Below are 25,616 nucleotides of genomic sequence, written 5' to 3'. Positions count from 1 at the left end.
ACAGTATACATGCATTCATCGTACTAGCCTTACAACTTGTTAGAAAACGGGTTCTTTTCATTAAGACACCTGTAACTGCTGACATCTCCATTTCTGCACATGCAAAAGCCAAAGCCTCACCAACTGCTGGGACCAGGACTGTGCCCAATCCTTTGTCTGCTCTGCAGTGCTTTCCTTGCAGCGCCAGGCCACAGAGAAGCTGATGAGCAAACAGTGTGTGGGAAAATAGAGAATGATTACATGGGGACTTGGGGAGAAGGGAGAATAATAACAGAAAGAGTATGTCTCTCAAGCCGAACTCCCAGCATCCACATCCAGGCTCTACTACTTCCTGCCTGTCATCTTGAATAATTATTTCGTTATGCTCAATTTCCTCACCTATAAAATGGGGTTGATAACAAAGGTACTTATAAGGTAGCTGAAAGCACTAAATCAATTAATAACATGGAGAGCTTTTAGAATAAGAAAGCTGGCTGATACATTAAAAAAGTTTTTTAATGTAGTAAAAAAGTAAACACATAGTAAAATAGCTACTAAGACATAGTATCAGACATAGGAAATTATACATTTTATACAGCAGTTTAAAAAATAAAAACGCTACTCTACCCTTTTTCCTATTCTAATACAGAAGAAAAATGCAGTCATCACTGTGCTCAATGGAAGACTTGATTCCAAGCTATGTAAGTAGTAAGTAAGCAGTGACTAACTGCTTCTAATCCATACCAACCAACAATAACCCAACTCAGACGCACTGAACATGTTCCAAAAGGGGCGTGCAGGAGTGACTGCTGGGGGTTTTAACTCACATTCATGTTCTGTGTCCACCAGTCCTACATCCACTAACGCTGATTACCAGTACTTATTAGATCAGAGGTTATAAACTGGTAATCCAGGAGCCAAGTACAGCCTGTAAACACAGTCTGTCCGTCCCTCACAGTGTTTTCAGCATAAAATTGAATTAGTTGTTAACTTTCTTAAATTGGAAGAATTCATACAAAAATCTAGATTTATGGGCTTCTTTTGAAACCCCTGGTAAGCCTGGGCTCCCTCTCTCTAGCAAGAATCAAAGGAGAATTGCAACTATAAACTAAACCTGCCCAACTCTTCAAGACAGAACCACCTTAGCCATGTTTTCTTCCATATAAAAACAAGAGGCAAGGCATGGTCCTGCTAGCAAACTGCCAAACATCTGACATCTGAGCCTCTGAACATGCATCAGATCAATTCCGTCATGACACTGTAGCATTTCCTCTTCTCCAAACACTCACATGCATCCCAGGAAACAACCTGAAGTACTAGGACCCCTGGCAAGTTCCAGGACTGGCTGTGGCAGAGCAAAGACAAACAGCCAATAATCTGTCAGCACAGAAGCACCTAGGGAGTGGTGAAGTGCCCTAAGGGGTTTGATCAAAACCAGCATGGGAAACTAGAATGAAGATAAAACTGACATTTTTGGCTTTAGACTATAAAAATAAACCCTTCAATGGCAACACAGTATAGCTTTGCCTTACTATCAGAAAATTAGGTCTTTACCTGTACTGTGGAATACGGTAGCCACAAGCCACGTACAACTACTGAGCACTTGAAATGTGACTAGTATGGCAAAGGAACTGAATTTTTTCATTTTATTTAATTTTAATAAATTTACATTTTAAAACTGATATTCAGTTCAGTTATTGGAAAACTTGGCTGGAACAACTTGAGCATAGGAATTTACTTTTTCAACTATAACATTTATGAAATCTAAATACAGGCTAAATATTCCAATGAAAATTTTGCACCATATGGAGATGCGCTAAAAGTGTAAAATACACTCTGGATTTAAAATATTTTTACAAATTTTTTTATACTGAGTAAATGTGGAAATTATATCTTGAAATATATTATTAAAATTACATTATTATATTTATGTATTATATAAAAATAAATTATTAAAATTAATTTCACCTATTTCTACTTTTCTCATAAGGCTACTGAAAAATTACATATATAGCTTGGATCACATTTCTGCTTGACAGTACTAATCTATACAAATGCAAATTTATAAAACTGACACATTCAGAGGCAAAATATAAAATGATACTTCATTCTTGGAAAAGATTACTTTAAATTGAAAATATCTATTGCCTCTAAAAATAATTGCATTTACATGTTCAAAGTATACACAATTTTGAAAAAAACATGGATACAGTGAGAAAAAAACATATTCCTGGAATATTTCATAAATAAAGCTTATGAAATCTTACTGTATCAAAAATATTTACAGTGACTTCAATGATGCATTTAATAGATAACAGAAAAAACAAGGTTGGAATGTAACACTCTAACATCAACAGAAGATAACTAATGACCCAGATACACTTCTCAAGGGAATTTAATCCAGGATTATGATCTGAGCAGATCTATGTCAGCTATTTAAGAGAGAGAGAAAAAAATAGGCCAAGAGTGTTTAACAATTCAGAAATCTAAGGCAGCGACTCATTCAAACTGTTCTTTTCATAAAGGAAGGTGAAGAAAATTATTAACCTCAAGGAATTGGGAATACACAGAAAGTTCAAAAACAGAGTTTGAGAAAAGTTTAGTGGTTTTTTCTTTAATCACAGGAATATGTACAGGAAAAAAAAACCCAGAGATTTATAGGTTCTAGAAAATGTGATTGCTTGAAAAATGGCATGATTACATTAATGGATGCTAGTTTCCAATAAGTGCTAGATCTATTAAAAAAGAAAGGTCTGCCCATTGCCACAAATAAATGGACTCATTTGTATGACAAGCAAACCAAAATAAGTATATTGGGCGGGGGCAGTATTTACTTCTGCTGTTTTTAAGCTTTGACGTTTTGATTCCAATCATACTTAGAGGGAGTTTCAGCAAATGTTAGTAAATCTTCAGTTACACAGGCTTCAGGGAACATGAATGAACCTTGTCCCTTTAAGTGGTAACCTAGCAACTTGGTGAGGGGATTAGAATCCCTTGGGAAGGGAGGAGAATTCAAATCCCAGAAGCAGGTGCTCACAGCCTTCTGAACACCTAGTCTGGGCAAGGACAGACTTTAAAGTCAATTCAAAGTAGAGTAGATCCTGTTCAACAAGTAGAGTGAGCAGCACAAGTTCTGAGTGCCTACTATGTGCCAAACATTAAGTGATCTCATTCTCACAATGCCTGCAAGGTAGCTATTATCTCCATTTTACTAATAATGAAATGGACTGAGAGAGTTTTAGTGATTGTGCAAGGTTCACAGCTAGTTGATGCCAAAGCTGGGATCTGAACTAATGACTGAGAACCCATGTACAGACTTCTTCTACCACACCTAACAACAGTTTGGATCTATGTATGTCACCTTTGAAGACAGCTACAGGCTAACGCCAGGATTCAGAGCACTGCTTAAAATCAAAGAGGAGTGGAGATAAAAAAAAAGTTAAGAATAGAAAAATAGTAGAGAAAATAAGCAAAATTAAAAGTTGGCTCTTTCAAAGTCATCAAAATTGACAAACCTTTAGTTAGACTGACTAGAAAAAAGAGAAAAGATTCAAATTACTAAAACCAGAAATGAAGGTGGGGACATTACTACTGTATTACAAAAATAAAAAGGATTATAAAACAATACTATGAACAGTTGTATGCCAACAAAATTAGATAAACTAAATAAAATGGACACGAAACCTAGAGAAACACAATTTATCAAAACAGACTCAGTAAGAAATAGAACATAGAATAGACAAGCAGAGGTTGAACCAGTAACCAAAACCTTTGAGCAAAGAAAAGCCCAGCACTAGATGTTTCACTGGTGAATTATATTAAACATTCAAAGAATTAATACCAATCCTTCTCAAACTCTTCCGAAGAGGAAGAAGGAACTCAATCTCTGCGGCCAGCATTATCCTTATACCAAAGTTTGACAAAAGCATCAAGAGAATACTACAGAGCAATATCCCTTATGAATATAGATGTAAACATCCTCAGCAAAATATTGGCAAACCACATCCAGCAGCATATTAAAAGGATTATACACCATGACCAAGTAAGACTTATCTCAAGAACGCAAGGGTGGTTGGTTCAAGATACAAAAGTCAGTCAATGTAATACACCACATTAATAAAATGAAAGAAAAAGGACATAGAATCATCTCAATTGATGTTGAAAAAGCATTTGACAAAATCAACCACTGCATAGTAAAAACACTCAACAAAGGAACAGATGGGAACTCAATATGGTAAAAGGCATTTATGAAAACTCACAGCTAACATCATACTGAATGGTAAAAGACTGAAAACCTTCCCCCTAAGATCAGGAACAAGACAAAAATGGTGCTTTCACCACTTCTATTCAACATTATACTAGAAGTTAAAGCAACAAAGCAACAAAGCAATTAGTTCTCCCTCTGCCACCCCAAAAAAAAAAAAAAAAAAAGAGAGAGTTCCTGTCATGGCCCAGCAGTAATGAACCCAACTAATATCCATGAGGATGCAGGTTTGATCCCTGGCCCTGCTCAGTAGGTTAAGAATCTGGCATTGCCGTGAGCATATGCCTTGGGTGAAGCCATAATAAAAAAAAAAAAAAGAAGAAGAAAGAAAGAAAAGAAAAAGAAGTAAAAGCATCCAGAAAGAAGTAGTAAAATACCTAATTGCTGATGACATGATCATGTAGATATAATCCTAAAGAAAATACACACACACAGACACACACACACCATTAGAGCTAATAACTGAGTTCAGCAAGGTTTCAGGCTATAAGGTGAGTATACAAAAATCAATAATAGGAGTTCCCGTAGTGGCTCAGTGGAAACAAATCTGACTAGCATCGATGAGGATGCAGGGTTGATCCCTAGCCTTGCTCAGTGGGTTAAAGATCCAGCATTGCCACAAGCTATGGTGTAGGGCACAAAAGTGGCTCGGATCCCACATTGCTGTGGCTGTGGTGTAGGCCAGCAGCTACAGCTCTGATTAGACCCCAACCTGGGAACCTCCATATGAGGTCCTAAAAGGACAAAAAAAAAAAAAAAGCAGTATTTATACTAACAAAGAACAACCCAAAAATGAAATTGAGAAAATAATTCCATTTATAATAGCATCAAAAATAATAAAATACTGAGGAGTAAAGTTAACCCAGGAGCTACAAGACTTGTACACTGAAAACTGTAAAACATTGCTAAAGAAACTAAAGACCTGAAAAAATGGAAAGATAGCCTATGTTCATGGACTGGAAGACTTAACACTAAAATAGCAATACTTCCAAAAGCAATTTACAAATTCAATGTACTCCCTACCAAAATTCCGACAGTACTTTGTTTTTTTGTTTATTTGTTTTTTTCCAGAAATGAAAAAGCTGATCCTAAAATTTACATGGAATTGCAAAGGACCTTGAATACCAAAAAGAATCTTGAAAAAGAAGTACAAAAGTCCAGTAATCCAAATAATACAGTACTTGTATAAGGACAGTACAGACTGACAGAATATTAAGAGTCCAGAAATTAACCCATACATCTATGGTCAACTGATTTTCAACAATAGCACCAAGGTTATTTAATAGGGAAAGAACAGCCTCCACCAATCATGTTGGGGCAACTGGATATCCACATGTAAAAGAATGAAGGTGGACCCTTATCTCACACTACATTAAAAAATTAACTCAAAATGGACCAAAGATCAGTTAGCTCTAAATATAAGAGCTACTATAAAACTCTTAAAAAGAAAGCATAGGGATCATGACTTTGGGTTAGGTGATGGTTACTTAGATGTGACGCCAAAAGCACAAGCATCAAAAAAAAAAAACCAATAAACTGAACATCATCAAAATAAAAACATTTGCTTATGAAAGAAACGCTATCAAGAGAATGAAAAGACAAGCCACGGAACAGGAAAAAATACTTGGAAATCATTTTTCTGATAAAGGTCTAGTATTCGGAACATACAAAGAACTCTTACAACTCAACAAAAAGACAAGCAACCCAATTAAACAATAGGTAAAAAACGTGACAGACATTTCTCCAAAGATGAGATGCGAATGGCCAAAAAGCACATGAAAAGATGCTCAATGTCATTAATCACTAGGGAAATGCAAATCATAACCACAATAAGATACTACTTCACATCTACTAGTATAACTATAATCTAAAACACAGAAAACAACAAATGTTAGTGAAGGGGATGTGGAAAAATTGAAATCCTTATATATTATTGGTGAGAATGTAAAATTGCATAGTCACTGTGGAAAATCCTTTGGCAGTTCCTTAAAGTTAAACAGAAAATTACCATACAACCTGGCAACTCTATTCATAGGTGCAGACCCCAAAGAACTGAAAATAGTTATTCAAACAAAAACTTGTACATGCATTTTCATAGAAGCATTATTTACAAGAGCCAAAAGGTGGAAACAACCATCCATCAACTGATGAATGGATAAATAAAATGCGCTATAGCAATACAATGGGGTATTATTCAGTCACAAAAAGGAATGAAGTATTGATATGTGCTATGATATGGATGAACCTTGAAAACAGTATGCTAGGTGTAAGAAGCCAGACACAAAAGGCTACATATTCTTTGAGTTTATTTATATGAAATATCCAGGTTAGATAAAGCTATAGAAATAGAAAGTAGGTTAGAGGTTTTCAGGAGCTAGGATAAAGGGAAATGGAGAGTGCCTGCTTAATGAGTACAAGGTCTAGTTTTATTTTATTTTATTTTATTTTTTGCCTTTTAGGGCCACACCTGGGGCACATGGAGGTTCCCAGCCTAGGGGTCCAATCACAGCTATAGCTATCAGCCTACACCACAGCCACAGCAACACCAGATCTAAGCCATGTCTGCAACCTACACTACAGCTCACAGCAACACCAGATCCTTAACCCACTGAGCAAAGCCAGGGATCGAACCCACAATCTCATGGTTCCTAGTCGGATTCGTTTCTGCTGTGCCATGATGGGAACGCCAAGGTTTACTTTTAGAATGGTGAAAATGTTCTGGAATTAGAGAGTGGTAATAGTTGCACAATACTATGAAGGTACTAAATGCCACTGACTTGTACGGTCTAAAATGGTAAAAACAAGATATTGCTATGTGTGTTTTATCGCAATTATCAAAAACATTATCACCCAACCTATTGTGATAAACACTTCATGATACATGTAAGTTAAATCGTCATGCTGTACACCTTAAACCTGTACAGTGCAGTATGTCAGTTATCTCTCAATTAAACTGGAAGAAACAAAAAAACCAAAACAATAAACACACACGTAATTCTAAAAAAAGAAAGGAAAAACAATTTAATATGCAGAAAACAATTTAAGATATCACAAATAATCCTTTCAAGTATTAAAAAATCAATAATATCTTCTCATGACCAAGGCCCTTTCCCTATCTAAATGATACCACTTTATCCAAGATGAGATTGCGAGGGTCATGTTCAGCCCTGCCCTCTGTGGGGAAGGTCATACCTACCTCCAATGACTCGAATATTGTTGTCCTTTGTCAGAATAGCCTCAGCATGGAATACCAAAACTGGAATTCTCCTGCAGCCTCCAGTCCACATGATACATGGATGATCCCTACAACCATAACAAAAGGCTTTATTAATTGACAGCTCAAAATCTGAATTAACACTGAAGCAGATCACTGTGGTTTGCTGCTTAGCAACTTTTCCCTTCTAGAACAAGTATTCCAATTGTCTTATGGGAAACCATTCATCTCTCATTCTTAGTCATGTGGTCTGTTGAAGATTAACTCCATCCCTGCTGCAGGGGTGGGCTCTGACTGGCTTCAGCCAATCAGGGTTTTCCATTCCTCAGTTAAGGTTACTGGTTCATAAACCACCTGGATCCAGTATGTCAGGGGATACATTGTGAGACCCTCTAAGAAAGCAACACTTGCTTTCTCTTCTTCAGCAGCTACAGGAGAGATGAGCCCATGACCTTGATCCAGGGAATGAGGTCTGGAAGTGCAGCTGTCATTTTGTGACCTTGGGAAGGAGAGCCCAGAGCTGTTGGTAAAGGTAGAGGAGGAAGTCAAGTGGGAGCCTGACTGAAAGAACCAGAGAAATGGGATCCTGAATGGCAACCATGGAGTTGCAGGATCAAGTCCTTCCTAAATATGAGTTAATAAATTCCCTTTATTATTTAGGACAATTAGTCCCCAGCACAAATAATTGATATACCTCTTTCGTGCCTAGAGTCCCTTTTTAAGCTAACTTGATAACCCATCCTAAGATTCTGAGCTAAGAAACCTAAATTAATACAAGTACCCCAATGAAAACCACATATTTTAAAGCAAGCCTATACTAAATGGAGTAATAGATATTTTCTTCCAGGAAAGGACCTCTGACTTTATTCTTTCGCTGTCTTCCAGAAATCTCTGTTTAATCAATCTCAGACAGATATGTATTTATTTACAGATTAGAAAAACATGAATCCCTACTATGCACCAGGAATTACACCAAGAGCTTTCCCACGTTACCTCACATAAGCCTCTTGCCTGCACAATGAATTGAAGAAAAGGTGTCTCAGAGAGGTTAATTATTTTGCTCAAGGTCATATAGCTGGTTAAGTAAGGGAACAGGTATTTGAACCTAAGTGTCTGTGCTATTTTCACCTTTCCATCTCCCTAATCACATTTCAGTGATATTTTGTATAAGGAACACCTTAAACTCAACCTTTTGGGAACTCCTTGAATGGAGTAAGATCCATTCAGCCAAGATTCAGGCTGCTCTCAAAAACTCAAATGACTGCACCCCTTAACAAAGGCCATACCACACAAACTGCAGGCCCAAGTTAAAAAGATCCACACTTTGAATGCACAGGCTACCAATCCTGGAAATTAGGCAGCCTTTAGATTTGGGATGAGTTTCCCAAAGAGCTTTAGTGAGGAAAGCAGAGAACACCATACCCAGCTCATTTCCTGTTTTCTAGAAATGGAATGTGGATGCTTATTGTCCTGGCGATTTGACTTGGGCGATAGGACCCATTTGTGAGAAATGGTGTTTATAGGGTGCATTTTTAGCAAGAGGATTTTTTTTGTGGTTGGCTTGCTTTTTAATCTTAAACATCTGTAAGGTGGGCATGGGGCCAGATGATCTCTTCCAACTTTAATTTGTTTCACTATATTTCTAAGTCAGAGAATAGAGGGGGAAAAATGGGCACTCTAAACTATAGAGTCTCAGACAAAAACTTTGGAAACCATTCAAAGCTCCGTGCCAATCTAGCTCTAGCTGCAAACTGGCACCGCCGTGCCTTAGCACTTACAAACAATGGATTACTGCTGCAAAATAAAAATGCCTGACAAGGGTCAGAAACACAATAAACAGCTGAGAAGAGCTAAGGACTAACCGTACTATCTATAGAAAGTCAACTCCCTGTCAGAGAAACCTTTTCACTTACAACCTAGGAAGAGAGAAAAGTGGTAGTACACAAGTCATAAATTCAGTAAGGCTGACCTAAAAACACTTAAGGAAACACACTGTCATTAAATGCATGCTCCCACCAGGTGGTGCTAAAGGGAAAAGATTCAAAATGATTAAGCTACTGAAAATTGGGGACTTCAAATTTTCTTTTACACCAGAAACCAGAAAATGGTACCTATTAAGAAATTGTACAGACATGAAAGAACAAACAACTTGAATGATTAAGTACCAAAGTAGACCAGTTTCATGGTTCACTCTATTAAAAGTCTAAGAACACTCTGGTTTTAAGAAGCAATTTCATGAGGAATATATATTACTCACTCCTGGGATCCAGCCTACATAGCTTAAAGCCTCTATGCCTTAAGTCATACCAATGTCCCTGCTGGAAATGCCTTCCCCACTTCTCTCCATTCATTTAATCCCACTCTCTAAAGCCCAGCTCATCTCACCACCTCCATGGAGCCTTCCCCAGCTCTTCCAGCCCAGGGATGCCTTCTTTCCCTGAACTGTAGCACTCACTGTATAACCATTTGTTGACGATCTTTTTAACTGAAATAAAGCCAGCTTTTACAACCAGAATTAAATATTTTTTTAGTTATTAAAGAAATCTTACATCAAATGAACTTTCTGACATCTACATATGGTATTTTTTCTTTTTTTGCTTCTTAGGGCCGCAGGTATGGCATATGGAATTTCCCAGGCTAGGGGTCCAATCAAAGCTACAGCTGCCGGCCTACACCACAGCTACAGCAACGCCAGATCCCAGCTGCATCTGCAACCTACACCACAGCTCACAGCAACACCAGATCCCCAACCCACTAAGAGAGGCCAGGGATCAAACACACATCCTCATGGATTCTAGTCAGATTTCATTTCCACTGCACCACAACAGGAACTCCTATATATAGATTTATATTTAGCATCTCCAAGCAAAATATAGAAAAAGGACCCCTTTACATGTACCATTTGAAATAACGGCATGCAAAACAAGGATGCCTAGACAGTTTCTACCTCTAATGCCCAGGATTGCAAGGCATTAATACTTTAATACAGCATAGAGATCTGAGAAGATCTAGCAGATGTCCATGGACATACATCTTCGGATCAAGTCAACATCCTTAGACGATTTATAAGACCTTCTAATTTCCAAAACTTTAAAAGTATGAACAAGATTGACTCAGGATTACTAATGTATAAAACAAGTGTCTGATAGACAGGAGCTGATGGAACATTAACAATCAAAACTCAACAACAGAGTTGAAAAGGAAGGGAGAGAAAAGGTCCATGAGTGTGGACCGTGGGCATGTGGAACTACACATGTATTTTCACTAACTTCTGCTAGACATTTATCATTTCTCAATTACAAATATAGGCAACAAAGCACAGTAGCATTAGCATTGTCTGTACCTCTGACTCTATCTGAAATTACAGATTTTTAATACCACATTATTGCTGTTGCATATGTCTCAAAATATCATGACATCACTACTTGTAAGTTATGGTAATTATTAAAACTGCCACTAGATCACCTGTGATGTGATGAGGATGGACAATTTGGCAACTCTTCCCCTCAAGCAACTATTCAGCTACCAAATGGTGACATCTCACTCTGGTGGTCCAGACATCCATGATGTGTGACAGTATTCCCTACTCCCCATGGGTAAGTGTTAATCAAAGACCACCCAAGTTTGATAATCTTACACAAACTAAGCAAAGGCAGTCTTCATGTTGCTGTCTTTAGAAAACGAAACTTTCGGAGTTCCCGTCGTGGCACAGCAGAAACGAATCTGACTAGGAACCATGAGGTTGCAGGTTCGGTCCCTGGCCTTGCTCAGTGGGTTAAGAATCCCGCATTGCCATGAGCTGTGGTGTAGGCTGCAGACTCGGCTCCGATCTGGCATTGTTGTGGCTGTGGTGTAGGCCAGCAGCTGTAGCTCCGATTGTACCCCTAGCCTGGGAACCTCCATGTGCCATGGGTACAGCCCTAAAAAGAAAAAGAAAAGAAAAGAAAAAGTAAATAAAACTTTCTCATCCTTTAAATGAATGATGCTGTTATTTAATGTATTAATTAAAAAGCACATATTACTATACCATAAATTTGGAGGGTCTTATTTTAATAATTGCATTTCAATATAACTGGTATTCTTTAAAACGAAATGTATTTTATATAAAGCACTTAAAAGACCTAAAGTGATCTAAAGCATAAAGTCTCCATTTATTCATTCACTTAGTCACTCAGTCAGCAGGTATACCTACTAAAATATTAGATTGAACAATATAAGATTCTCAATATTTGACTGTTTTTCACCCATCAAAATAGCACTTTCATATAGTTCAACCTAATACTTGCTGGACCCAATCAAACCCACTAATAAAAGAGACTGTCATGAAAAAAAAGACCTTGAATCAGAAAGACTGATACTTGCAGAAGTTAAAATTTTGTGAAATGAAAAAAAAATTGTGAAATGGGTAAGAGGCAGCACACAGAAAACAAAGTCACAAGAAGGCAAAGTGACCAGAGGGAGTTATCTGTTTAATTATCCTGAATAAGAACGACCCAAATATAACAGCAAATCTCTATTATTTTCTATGACCTAACAGTAACGAGAAACCTTTCTCCAAAGCTTTACTAATTCTTCAACAATTTTTTCAAATTACACTAAATAATCTTCTACTTTATAATAAGAAATACACTTTCAATTCAATATTAAATCCTGTAAGAATAATGCCTTGATATTTGTATGGCACTTTATAATTTAAAAATAATTTCATACACATTATTCTATTTGATCATAACCATACCCTCTAAAAAAAGAGGCTTGGGAGATATTATCCCTGCTTTTCAGGTTACATGGCACATAAATGCTAGTGGACTTACAGAGAAACTTAAAAACTAATCTTACCTTTAAGCCAGATTCTTTGTTCTCTGTGTAAAGTAATAATGTTAAAGAAGACAAAACAGCTAAGTGCTTCAAAATCCAGGACAACTGGGACTGAATCCCAATCTATCACTAACTCTCTATGCATCCCTAAGGAAGATCTTTGATATCTGAGGGGCTGAGCTTAATAAAATGAGAATAATTACATCTTTAGATTAAAGGAGATATAGCAGCTAAAGCCCTTACGACTATCTACAGCAGCTACACCTAACACTATCATTTTTATTATTATGAGAATCCAGCAATCAAGACTCCTCTAAAAGAACGCAGGAAAACCATGTGTCTCAGACACAGCAGCATAGACTACAGAATTCTAATGTCCTGCCCCATACTTACTCAGTTAAGTTACTTGATCTCTCTCTCTTCTCATCATTCTATCATCCTAAAGGCTTTTGAGAAAATAACCAAAGTCACAGAGTTGGGAGACCTAGTTTTCTTCAATATCTAAAAATTTCAAAATCTCCTATGTTAGGAGCTCTGATCGAGAGTTGACTTAAGAGCTACTACTTACAAAAACTAGAGTCCATATTCATTCATGAGCCCAGAAACAGAGCCTTATCTTATTTCAGACAGCTGATGGTCACTCAATAATAAGACCTTGAAATAGATCACATGTGGAAACTACAACCAGAGTCAGACAACACCAAAGGAAGAATACCGGCTAAAAGAGAACATAAATAAAAGAGAACTAGTTCCCATAAAAGCAAAAGGTCAAAAGCAGCCTTGCTTTCACTTACTCTTGGCTTATCACCTCCTCATCCTCTGAGGATGATGCCATTTCCTCCAGGTCCCGGGCCATCACGACTGGCATTTCCTTTAGAGTTTGTCATGCAGTCAGCAGATGGGGGCCTCAGAGACCTTTCCTTGCAGATTCACCAGATCAAACAATTGGGGTGGCACAGATTCCTGCAAAAAAAGCCAAATGTTCTCAAACACAATGCAGTTGTCTTTTTATTATTAATCATTGCTGATTATCTTCCCAGCAGTGAAAATGAATACTTACCTAAATAGGGCCCAATCTCTAGAAGCTTACCTTCTTTCACAGAGCCTCACATATGCCGCACAAATCAAGATTTTTTTTCAAACATACTGTCTGTCCTCTATGTATCTGAAGAGCTGCTATTAAGTTTGAGTTTCTCACTTTTATTTTACACACTAAATCTAACGTGCACCAAAAGGATAGACTTACTTTACTTTTAGTTAAGTCTGAGGTAGGTGGCTGATAGCCTAAAAACATAGATTCCTTGCTAGAAAAACCTAACCTGGGTTAAAAATAAAAAGGCAAGTTTTAAGATCCTTGCAAATTATTTCCTTAGGCTCCATGACAAGTACAGGTAAAACAGCCTCATGTTTCTGCTAAAACAAATTCAATAGCTAAACCAAAGAATGAATACATTCTGCTCAATCAAGGTCATAAACAGCTGAGGAAAAAAAGAAAAAAAAAACTATCCTTCCAAACACTATCAAAAATTATTCTCCCTTACTAAAAATCACAAATTATGGTCTGAATATCAAACAGACATTAAAATCAGTATATTCCTAACTTAAAATATTTTAAATGGGGAAAAGACACACGTTCACTGTGTGTTTGAGAATGTAATAAAATTACAGATAAAGAAAATGAAAATGTTTGAATGGCCATAATCCCATTACTCAAGGAAAACCATTTAATATCAATCTTTCCAAACGTTATTTTCCTATGCATTAATATATGTGATAAGAACGTAAACAGGGCAAAAAATGCCAATCCCGACAATGATCCCTACACATCTTCAGCGAAATGGGCAATGTCTAACAACCTCAAAGGCGTTCTTCCGAGAATCCCCAACAGGATTTCTCAGTATTTCTCTAAATACTGGTAAGTCCCTTAAATTAAAACAAAACAAACTAGACCTCCAAGCGTGGAAGGGATGCCGACCTGTCCTAGGCTGCCAGGAGAGCAGGGAGAGACAGGGCAATCTGAAGAAGATTAAGGACACTCGCCTAAGGAGCGTCCTCGCCCGAAAGGGATCAGCCCCTCAGCCCCTCCTCCGACTCACCCCAATCCCAGATAGGTCCTCAGGCGCTCCCACACGGGAAGGACGCAGGCTACTCCGCCGCAGGGATTCAGCCCAGCGCGCCCGGAAGCCAACAGCTGCTCCCGGACTCTGCGAGGGAAGTGCAGCCGACCTGCGCCCGCCCAGACCCGGGAGTGCACCTCCCTCCGGCAGGGGAGTGCGCTGGCGCAGACATTTACCTGTTTCATCTTCCCATGGCTCGGGGCGGGCAGGCTGGGACAGCGCTCTGCGCCTGCCACCCTCCTTCTTCCCCAGCCGGGCTCAAGGCAGCCGCCGACAGCAGCTTCCCCGGTTACTACAACAACCAACCAGCAACCGCCCGCTCGGAGCCACTGCGCAGGCGCCCGCTACCCGGCGCGGACAGCCCTCGGCTTCGGGCGCGGGCAATTGTCGTCACTACTGTACAGCGCAAGCGCAGAGCCTTGATCGCCGCAGAGGACTTCTTTTTTCCGCTCTTTTTCCCTCCGCCCCTAAAGGATTGACTCAGAACCCGGGGCTCTTTCGCCACGCTCAATAGGATGGTTCACTGCTTCAGCAGCATAACCGGGGGTGAGGCTTGGGCAGCGACAACCGCTGATTGGCAGTAAAGAGGATCACGCCCCATCTCCTGCTAGAGCAGAACCAGAACAGCCAATCAGAGCAAGTACTGATGGAAACGACCCAATCCTGGAGCCGGGCTGAAGGTGGGGGCGGGGACAAGTGGCTCCGGTGGAATCGGTGTTGGAGCTGCCCTGGGGAATATCCTTTGCTGCTGCTGCTGCTGCTGCTGCTGCTGCAGCTGCAGTACTAGGGCCACATTTCTCCAGGTAAGGTGAATGTGGGGGAGGAGAGGTAGACATCTTTGTGGCATCTGAGAGGATCCGTAGAGTCCGGAAAAATGGGAGTGGGATAGAAGGAATACACCTGGGAGGCAATCTTCTGGGGGGAAAGAGGTTTCAGAGACCAAGAAAAGAGGGAGTTGGAAAGATGAAGTCTTGGTAGGTACAGAAGGCATGAGTGGATGAACCATTGAACGGCCACTATGAGCCTAGCACAGCGCAGGGAACCTTTACTTTCTCATGTAATTGTTGTGATAACCTTGGACGTAGGTATTTTTAATCTCCATTTTGCAGGTGAGGAAACCTAGGCTGTAAAGTGTAAATTACTTGCCCACGGTCACACAGCTGCTAAATGGTAGGGCCAGGAAAGGAACCTTTCACTCCCGACTCTGGTAAACACCACACTTTTGCTGGTCTGCACCAGGGCAAAATTTAAGAACAGATGCTGGATACTCTAGGAGGCCTCAAAAGCTTTAGGGAACTCGTGCTGAGCGGTTGGAAGAGCACTTCAGAAGAGTATTTGGGTCCTGCCTTCATCAGGTATCTGCTGGGGTTTCTAAGAGCTTCTGTGAAATGGGCATAAGTTGTGGCAAAGAGGCGGGCCATCCACACAACTTTTCTGACCCTGAGAGGAGAGAACCTGAGTCTCCTGTTGAAGGGGAGGTGGTGGTGCATATTTTTTCCCATGCTGTAACTACATGTGATTCCAGGAGAGCCCCATTCTCTCTGGACTTCGACAGAGTCCACTTTGGGGACCTATTTTCACCTAGCGATTCGTCCATTGACCCTTTCTTCTTTAGAGCTCTTAGATTGTTTTTTGGTCTTTCCCAGTGTCTTGAGCCATTGCTGACTTTAATATCTGTCTCAGCTGGGTAGTATAGGACCATTCTGAAAAGTCCACTACCAAAGTGACAGAGGAAGCCTGATTGTTTATCACCACTTCAGGCCCAAGAAGTTAACCTGACAACAAATAAACCATGGGCCAAGAAAACATAACAAAGATGGGAAGAAGTAATTCCATTATTAGATTTTTTTTTTAATCTACATGCATTTTATTTAAACCAAGCTGATTGAAATCAGTGCTCAGCAAGGGTTGATCTAAGGTTTGGGGATTTTTAAAAACAAAAGTACATAACCTGATGGTATTTTCTATACAGCTTGAAAACAGAAGTGGCTTTGATATGCTTGTCTTCCTCAAAAATGGGAACTCCATCCAAATATTCTTGGTGAGGCAGTCTTGTGACATAGAGACCAACAGACTGTGCTTCATATCTCAGCTCCCCCATCTCTTAGTTATGTAACCTCATCAAGTCACCTGTGTTTGAGCCACTTACATTGCAAAGGAATGACATGAAACATCAGGCTGGAAGTAAAGATCCCGGGGCACTGGTTCCAGCCAATAGAAGAGAGTTTTGATTTAGGCTAATATTTTGGAGAAGTTGCTGGGACAAAAATAAGCACTATGCCACTAATTGCAAAGTACACTATTGATCCATCACTATTAGTACAAGTAAATACTGAGACCAATTTCTGTAAGTCGTACACGGAAGTCCATTTTATTATCGTAATATCTGTACACTTCCCTTTCTCCTGTTCCCTTTCTTCTCTCCACTCTTTCCAATGGTTTGTCATTTCCACCCACTGCATTATTTAGCCTTTTTCACTCTGGGTAAAGGTCAGCCCACTTTGAATTTAATAAGGTAGATTTTTTTTTTTTTTTTTTTTTTTTTTTTTTTGCTTTTTAGGGCCGCACCCGTGGCATATGGAGGTTCCCAGGCTAGGGGTCTAATCAGAGCTGTTGCTGCCAGCCTACGCCAGAGCCACAGCAATGCCAGATCCAAGCCCGTCTGTGACCTACACCACAGCACACGGCAACGCTGGATCCTTAACCCACTGAGTGAGGCCAGAGATCAAACCTGCAACCTCATGGTTCCTAGTCAGATTCATTTCCACCGGACGGAACTCCTAATAAGGTAGATGTTAAAAGCCACTATGCCAACTCTGTGAAGGGTGACTGGGAATGGATTAACCTAGGGTATTAGAGAGGAGTTGAAGAAGTGATTGACAACATAAGCTCCTCATGAGGAGGAGACAGGTTAACATCAGAAGCGAGCGAGCTTGTGGTTATCAGTATTCTATCCTGCCTTTTGCCTTTGTTTCCAAGGCACAAAGCCCTCTAGGGTTGAAGAGAGCCATGAGCCGGTTCCTGAACGTGTTACGAAGCTGGCTGGTCATGGTATCCATCATAGCCATGGGGAACACGCTGCAGAGCTTCCGAGACCACACCTTTCTCTATGAAAAGCTCTACACCGGCAAGCCAGACCTCGGTGAGAAAATAGAGACCTGCATCCCTTGGGGGAGCGGGGGGTGGCCTAAATTGCGGTTCTCAACCAGCTATCCATCCACATTACCTAGAAAAACTAAAACAAAGCACAGCTGTCCATGGCCCTCTCCAGACCTCCTTACTGAAACTTTCACCCCCTAGATGGGGCCCAGGAATCTGTTTTAAAAACTTTGCAGGTGAGGGAGTTTCTGTTGTGGCTCAGAGGTAACGAACGCAACTAGAGTCCATGAGGATGCAGGTTTGATCCCTGGCCTCACTCACTGGATTAAGGATCTGGCATTGCCTTGAGCTGTGGTGTCGGTAGCCAGTGCGGCTCTGACCTGGTGTGGCTGTGGTGTAGGCTGGCAGCTACAGCTCCGATACAACCCCTAGCCTGGGAATTCCATATGTCACGGGTACGGCCCTAAAAAAACAAACAAACAAAAACTTCCCAAGTGATTCTGATACTGCCTACTCTAGCCTTTGGCTGCCACTAGAGTCACAGACGTGATGGATAGATGGCACTTGGTCCTCTTTTCCCCAGAGCTTCTCCGAACATCTTTTCATTCATCTTAAACTGCCCTAGGCAGCTAATCTGTACAAAAAGCATTACAAGTGAGGAAATAGAGGTCTTTGGTGACTCTGTGGTGCTTGACTTGAAAACCATAAATAAAGAAGCTTTTCATATTAGCTCAGCGCCCATCAGAAATCAGGTCGTGGTACACGTAGTTTACATCCTACATTGCAGATGGAGGGTTACCTGTCCAAGATCTTTTCAAACTATGACATAGACCCTGCAGAGATATCCAAAATCCCTCCAAGTTGGTCTCCCAAAACTAATTTCCAAAGGCCCATAGTGGCCTTTCTCAGTGTCCTGAGCCTCTCTGCTGAGAGTGTTTGCACACTTCAGCTTGCACTTCTTGTGCTACTGTAAGGGGTGGCTTGAGCTGCAGCACCATTTCATAGCAGCTGACAATTCTGTGTCACATTTATAGCTAACCCAGATTCAGGCTCTGACCTAGCTCACTTCTGCAACATCTGGGCATAAAAGGAAACTAAGTAGGCTATGGCTCACTTTGAACAAAGCTCAGATACACTAGGAATAAAGAACCTGGAAACCTGGAAAGTGGCCAGGACAATTCCACTTTTCACCCTCAGTGCTGCTCCTCAGATAGTCTGGGAACCCTGTATAGACTCACAGGTTTAAAACAGAGAAGCCCATGGGGTATGTGATTTGCTGAAGGGCATATAGCTGAGCAGAATTCTGTGTGTGTGTGTGTGTGTGTGTGTTTACTAAAACATTACATCTGGTGAAGAGCAAAGATTTTACTACACCTCAAATGCAGAACACATGAAGCAGAGAAATGTTAGCTTTTTAAACAGAAGCAGATTTTTTAAAAAGATGCAGGACCCCTTCAGTTCTTCATCAGTCGTGTGTGTACGTCTGCAGCCCAGAAATAGAAACTGCCTCCTCCCTCATGACCTCGGGGCTGTCCTGGTGCTTTGCTGATCAGGGCAAGACCCTGGAGTATCCCGTAGAATTTCACCTGATGCCTAATCTGGTTACGCTTCGGGAGATGTTCCACTTTCGTATTTTACTCACTAAAGAAAGTTTCTGTTTTTTCATAAGAAAAGCTGTCAAAATGCTTTCTAAAGAAGATAGCCCTCCACAGTGTAACCACTAGATATTTGTTTGGTACATGGAATTTTTTCTCACCTTACTACCATCTGAAGGTAGTTGTGAATTTGGTATTGCCTGGTTTTCCAAAGGCTAGAAAACCTTGAAGCCCAAATTGACCTTTCAGTCGCCAGTCTTCCTTACATTTTCTCATGGTTCATTGACTATTTGGCATTCCGTGCTACTGGATGCCTTAGATCAATGCTTGTACATTAAAAATCACCAAGGCAAGGAGTTTTTAAAAGATACCATCTGGGCCTTGAATTTACCTTTGGAGCATGTGATTTAACTGGTCTGGTATCCATGTCTTGGAATTTTATAAAACTTCTTTAGCTGATTCTATTAACTGTCCAGTGTCAAGAAGCACTGGTGGAGTTCCTGTCGTGGCTCGGGAGTAGCAAACCTGACTAGTATCCATGAGGATGGGGGTTCGATCCCTGGCCTTGCTCAGTGGGTTAAGGATCCAGTGTTCCATGAGCTGTGGTGTATGTTACAGACACAGCTCGGATCTGGTGTTACTGTGGCTGTGGCATCTGTATCTCCAATTTGACCCCTAGTCTGGGAACTTCCACATGCCGCGGTACAGTGCTAAAAAAAATTTTTTAATTAAAAAAAAAAAGAAGCACTGTTAGAGCAAACTGTAATCTCTACTCTCAGGACACGATATTTAATATAGCAATGCCAGAATGAAACTGCCAAGAGCACAGTGGCCCCAGCAAACACTAAAGAAACTGCTTTGTTCCCCTCCCATTTACACAGAAAACCAGCCTGGTTTGGGTTTTGTTCACATAGTAGAGATCTGGATGCAGGAACAGACCCATGGACTTGGGTCTCTTAGAGACGGATGTGGGCATTCAGGTAGGTCCCAGTTTTCTGAGCGCTCTGCCGTATCAGCCTATAAAGTCTACTGAGCTCCTAGGCATCTCGTATTGACAGACCACTCTCCTCAACATTCCCCCAGGTCTGTCCTGATCCAGATTCGCTGGGCCTTGCCAACACCAGAGGGGCTTCCAGGGCAGAGGCATGAACTACCACACCCAGAAGTTACTGCTCAAGTGGGCTCTTTGTTGGGTTTCTCCTCTTGGAAATCACCCACCCAACTATAGGCATTTAAAAAGGAGCTGAACCAGTTCTCATTCCAGAATTCTTTCCATTCCTTCTAGTTCCCACGTGCAGCACCTAGGCCTCCATTCTGCTCAACCAAGGGGAGTTCAGGCTCAGCTCCCTGTCTCCCCTGAACCACCAGTGAAGTATGCAGTGTTTGGAAGGAACCTTGACCCTCCCCTTCTCAACACTCTTGCTTTTTTCTGCTACAGTGAATGGCCTCCAAGCTCGAACCTTTGGGATCTGGACACTACTCTCATCAATGATCCGCTGCCTCTGCGCCATCGACATCCACAACAAAACGTATGTGAGGGAGGGAAGAGTGTTAGCATCCTTCTGTTGGAAATCGGCCCTAAGCTTACCCGGGTGGTCCTCTCTTAAAGACCTGCTTAATTTGATATATTAGCTAGAAAGTGGATAATAGAAGTTAATAGGTTCCATTCCTTCCAGGCCTGAAAAACACAATAGATCTCAAAAGTTTGACAGTCTTTTGAAACTGACATAGCAAACTGGTTGTGTCATGATCCACTGCCCTGCATCATACCGCTCTACTTTGCCAAAGAATCAGCCTGCCTTCCACTAAAGAGTAGTGCAGTGGTTTTAGAGAGGCCATCCAACATACCTTATTCTCACTTGCCTCCTTGAGAAGCAGGAATGAAAAGAAATCACGATCTATGAAAAAAGGAGCCCACAAGTAAATTGTTGTCCACTTAATGCAGAGTCGAGAGATGCAGGTGACAGAGAACCCAGGAGTCCTCTGTATCCTGCCTCTCCAGGGAATGCACATAGACTAGCGTGGAGCAGTTGCTGGCAGTCACAGCCTCTGGTCTAGATAATGTTGTACCCGTGCCGGCCACTGGAGGGGGCTCGAGCTTTCTTCCCAGCAAGAGTCATCACATCAAGGTGGAAGGTTTGCCCTACTCCTGGGTGAGGCCACCAAAACTCCAGCTTCTACTAAAATATTTTTCTTTTTATCCAAACTCTCAGCATCTGGGCAAGAGAGGAGATAATATTTATTAAGCTTCTCTTATTATGCCAGATGCTTCCATCTCCATGACCTTAGGTCTCCTCCACCCACCCTGGGAGGTAGTGATTTTTGTTGCTGATTTTGCAGATCTATATATTAGAGACCCAGTTAATTTAAACTGAGGAAGACTGACTGGCCCAAGTGGAATTGGAAGCAAGGCTATTAGCCCTGAGATCTCTCCAGCTTTAGTTTTTTATTTCTTCTTTTTTTTGAACCTGAAACTGTGGTTTACTTATTCTAGATTGACATGTATTTTTGAAAGTAGCATGGTTTAGTGGATATAGCCCTGGGCCTGAGAACAAAAACAAGAAGATGGGCTCTGGGCTCAGTTCTGTTGATATGTAGCTTTATAGCAGCAAGTTCATTCACTTCTCTGCATCTCAGTCTCTTCGTGTATAAAATGAGACTGGTCTGTCTGTTCTGGGTGACTGGGAGGAAGTAAGGATTGAGTAATCATTTTAAAGACCTTTACCATCACAAAGCATTGCTGACAAGTCTAAGGGGTAAATCTTTTGTTTGCTGTGCCTTTGGAATGAGCAGACAGCTCAGACTTCTCTTTACCTCTATTACGTTCATTTGTCCTTCTCCCAGCACAGGACAGCTGCACCTGCTGACTTCTGTTTCCATCCTTCACTCGAGCCTGGGACTTGGTCCATGTGCCTCTGATACGCACTCTGATTCTATTCCCTCCCTAATTGGAAACTCAAAATCAACCCGCATACATACATATTTACCAAATGCATGAAAGAATGCACAGGAATGATGAAAATCAAATTTAAAATATTGGTTCCTATCTGCAGTGGACGATGAGGAATGAGGTGCGGGTCGCTGTCAGTGGAGATGCATGGGAGTGGGTAGGTGCAGACGGCTGGAGGTGGGGCTGGGTAGGGGTGTACAGCTCGATGATAGCCTCCAATGAGGAGCAAAAAAAAAAAAAAAAAAAAAAAAAAAAAAAAAAAAAAAAATAAAATATGTTCTGAAGAGGATCAGGAGATGGAGAAAAAGACACTCAGGAGGCTTTAACTGAAATCGCTAATGTTTTATTTCTTAGAAAAAATTATCTGAAGCAAAAATGACAAAATGCTGAGATCTGATGGAACAAGATATTGGTTGCATTAGGGGTAAATTATAGTATTCTATTATGATAATTTTTGCATGTTTGAAGCATTTCATAATTTTTAAAATTTACATAGTTAAAAAAAGAAAGATACCGGCAAGCAATCCACGTGGGCCCTCATCCTGTAACCCCTCTCTGCCCCACCTCCTTGTCAATGCTGAGGAACAAGTTCTCTTCCTCTGAGGTTGTCACTGTGTCTCCTGCATGTGACCATTGTGCTAAGCTAAGACCACAGAATACCCAGGCCACATGGCAAGAACATCTAAAAGCCTCAGAGAGGCCCTTGCTACTCATTCTCAGTACACGTCTTTCGTTCCGTGGCATCCATCATATGAGCACTGACCAGCTCCTGGCCAAACGCCTGCCACGTGGGTTTGGACTAGAGTCAAGCCAACTGAGTAAGTAAAATATGAAAGTGTGATTGATCCAGGATTGTCTACACTGCTTACGACTGCCATCCTCCAGACTCTGCTTTGCTTTCTACCTGGCTTCACCGTCTTGCTGAGACTTAGAGAGCCGCTCTAATGCTGGACCATTCTCCTGTTAGTTTAGCAGTGGAAAGCTTCCATTTTGCCCTAGACATGAATACACCGATGTGATCAAGCAGCCAGGTCTTACTCGGGACCGAGTCTTTCTTTTCTTTAGCCATAGTCATTTCCTGGGTTTTGACTTTTGTGTTTCAAGGCTGACCGCTCCTTTTCCTCTGCACCAAACAAGCAGTGATTCCATCTCCATTGCTGTCTGTCCTCCTGTAGGCTTTACCTCATCACGCTCTGCACCTTCTTCCTCGCCCTGGGACACTTCCTCACCGAGCTGTTTGTATTCGGGACTGCGGCACCCACAATCAGCGTCCTGGCACCCCTGGTGGTGGCAAGTAAGCATCCCATGACCCTAGAGCTCCCGCAGGAGCTGTCCCAGCCCTGGGGATGAGGCTTACACTAGCAGGGTAAGAAAGTGCTGTGCTTATGACTTTGTCTCTGTGTTTAAGGTTCTTCCATCCTGGGTATGCTAGTGGGGCTGCAGTACCTAGAAGCAGAACCAGGCTCCAGACAGAAGAAGAGAAACTGAGGCCAACATCACCACGTCAGAGACTTCAACTTCCACCTCCACTCTTAAAATTTCTTCTTTTCTGCTCCATCATCCACTTCTAGCCTTTTACATTTTGGTTTTTTCTTTAATTTAAAAAATTTTAAGATCTGCACACACAAGTAGGTACCATTTAAAATATGTACCATTTAAAGAGTCATTTTAAAATGAATACTCTGGAGGGAGTTCCTGTTGTGGCTTAGTGGTAATGAACCCAACTAGTATCCAGGAGGATGTGGGTTCGATCCTTGGCCCCACTCGGTGGGTTAAGGATCTGGCATTACCGTGAGCTGTGGTGTAGGCCGCAGATGCAGCTTGCATCTGGCATTGCTGTGACTGTGCTGTAGGCCTGCAGCTGCAGTTCTGATTCGACCTCTAGCCTGGGAACTTCCATATGCCTCTGGTACAGTCCTTAAAAAAAAAAAAAAAAAAAAAAAAAAATACTCTGTAGCTCCATCCAAATCAAGAAATCGCCAGCATCTCTGAAGCCCACTGTGCCCTTCCCTGACTCACAACCTCTTCCAATACCCCTTTTCTAGCCTTCTGCTTTTTTCCTTTTATTTTCACCCCTCAATTTGACTTGTATGATAGGAATACATAAACTGTGAAACTTAAAAGCTGCTGCCTCACCAGAGCAGCTGCCACCAAGGGCTGCTTCATGGGGTTGTCCACCCAGGCTGGGCTCCTCTCTACTGCTGGATCCGAGATTCTGAACCAGCTGAGGGACAGCCAGTTCTTCTAAGAGGTGCTCCCCTGTGAGTGAGCCTGGCTCCTGTCATTGTGCCTGTAGGATCAGGGTTGGAAGAGTCTGGGCTGTTTTTAGACCTTCCAGTCAATTGTATTTGCATAAAGAATTTTGTAATAAATAGAAAAGCCTCTGCTCTGATCAGTCCTGGTGCTTTGGCCTCATCTAAGCCCAGAGCACTCCTGGCCTCCTCCGAGCCCTAGTGGAGGAGAACCACAGCTTCCTGCTGATCAGATGCACCATAATGAGTAGGACAGCTCAAGACCCAGGCAAACCAGGCTGCCTTTTATCACTTGCTCATTTCTCATGAACTCAGACCTTCTGTCTCTCCCTCCCCACCTTCAAGATTCTGAGTTCATAACTGAACAGTCAGGATCCCTCTTGTTTTCTTCCCAAGGAAGAAACAGACTCTTGAAAAAAAGCAGAACCAGGCAGCCTAGAAGAAACAGCTGCATGACCCTGAAAAGGAGAACACTGCACTCCAAGGACAAGGCACTGGGGCAGACAGTCGCCATCCAGACACAACCCAGAGCACTTTCACCACAGCGTATCAGTGCAAGAGCATGTTCCGTTTCATCGCACACGTCATCCAAGCCAGACACGTGCGAAGGAGAAATGAATGACCCAGGCAGTGTCCCTGTAGTCATGGACCCAGACTGTCAACAAGCCCACACCTCGAAGAACAACTTGAGACAGTGATAAGAATTCAAGAAAACAAGATACTGTGATCAGGAGGGTGAGTGAGGGCACAACTTGGATCGTCCAGAAACACCTCCCTGTGGCAGGCATTTAGGGCAAAGGGAGCAGCACGGAGTCTTGTTCAAGGAGTAAGATCAGAGTAACTACAGAGTCGTGGTGTTAGGAAGTGGAAGGCAAGAGATAGGAAGGGAAGCGGGGCACTGGTGAGGACATGACGGGAGGCTTAAAGCTGATACTTAAACACATTGGGAATGTTCTATCAGTTAAGGCCTCTGGAGGTGAAATGAACAAAATCTACCTTAAACTAGTTAAAGAAATAAAGATAACATTGGCTCCCAAAACTGAAAAGAGGTGAATGGAATGGTTTGATCAGGACTACGCGCCGTTTCTCTGGGATTCTTTCGACTCTGTTCTCCTGTGTGGGCTCATCCTCGGGTTAGCTTCCTTTGTGGTGCCCAAAGAGGTCACAGCAATTCAGGCCCACGGCCCATAATATTACACCTGGAAAAACAGTTCAGTGGTACGAACCACCTTTCCCCTTGCAAGCTGTTGTAGGAGGCAGTGAAAAAAGCAACAGTCTTACAGACAGTTAACATTTGGGTGGAGGTGGGCAGACAGCCCACCTAAGAA

General features: G+C 41.5%; 2 protein-coding genes across 4 annotated transcripts in view; one reads left to right on the top strand and one right to left on the bottom strand.

The window, feature by feature from the left end:
• Positions 1-14,706, bottom strand: part of TTLL5 (tubulin tyrosine ligase like 5) — a 267,739-nt gene extending 253,033 nt beyond the window's left edge. Inside the window, exons 1-3 of the mRNA XM_021099539.1 lie at positions 14,569-14,706; positions 13,070-13,238; positions 7,440-7,546 (exon numbers count right to left, since the gene is read on the bottom strand). Coding sequence (XP_020955198.1) covers positions 7,440-7,546; positions 13,070-13,143 — 181 coding nt within the window. The 5' untranslated portion in view covers positions 13,144-13,238; positions 14,569-14,706. The remainder of the gene's footprint in view (positions 1-7,439; positions 7,547-13,069; positions 13,239-14,568) is intronic.
• C7H14orf1 (chromosome 7 open reading frame, human C14orf1) lies at positions 14,403-25,334 on the top strand. 3 transcript variants are annotated; one of them, XM_021098157.1, is made up of 5 exons: positions 14,403-15,195; positions 17,372-17,534; positions 20,525-20,615; positions 23,212-23,330; positions 23,445-25,334. In XM_021098157.1, exons 2-5 carry the CDS (start codon positions 17,402-17,404, stop codon positions 23,522-23,524), a joined length of 423 nt encoding a protein of 140 aa, XP_020953816.1. In that variant the 5' UTR covers positions 14,403-15,195; positions 17,372-17,401; the 3' UTR covers positions 23,525-25,334. The 3 variants fall into 3 exon arrangements, with proteins under 3 accessions (XP_020953816.1, XP_020953817.1, NP_001161109.1); XM_021098158.1 differs by lacking the exon at positions 14,403-15,195 and adding an exon at positions 15,216-15,747; NM_001167637.1 differs by lacking the exon at positions 14,403-15,195 and having other exon boundaries at positions 17,402-17,534; positions 23,445-23,524.

Source organism: Sus scrofa, chromosome 7 (genome assembly GCF_000003025.6).
Source record: "Sus scrofa isolate TJ Tabasco breed Duroc chromosome 7, Sscrofa11.1, whole genome shotgun sequence".
NCBI classification, from domain to species: Eukaryota; Metazoa; Chordata; class Mammalia; order Artiodactyla; family Suidae; genus Sus; species Sus scrofa.
The sequence above is the reverse complement of the archived record's forward strand: the minus strand, read 5'-3'. Positions and strand labels throughout refer to the sequence as shown.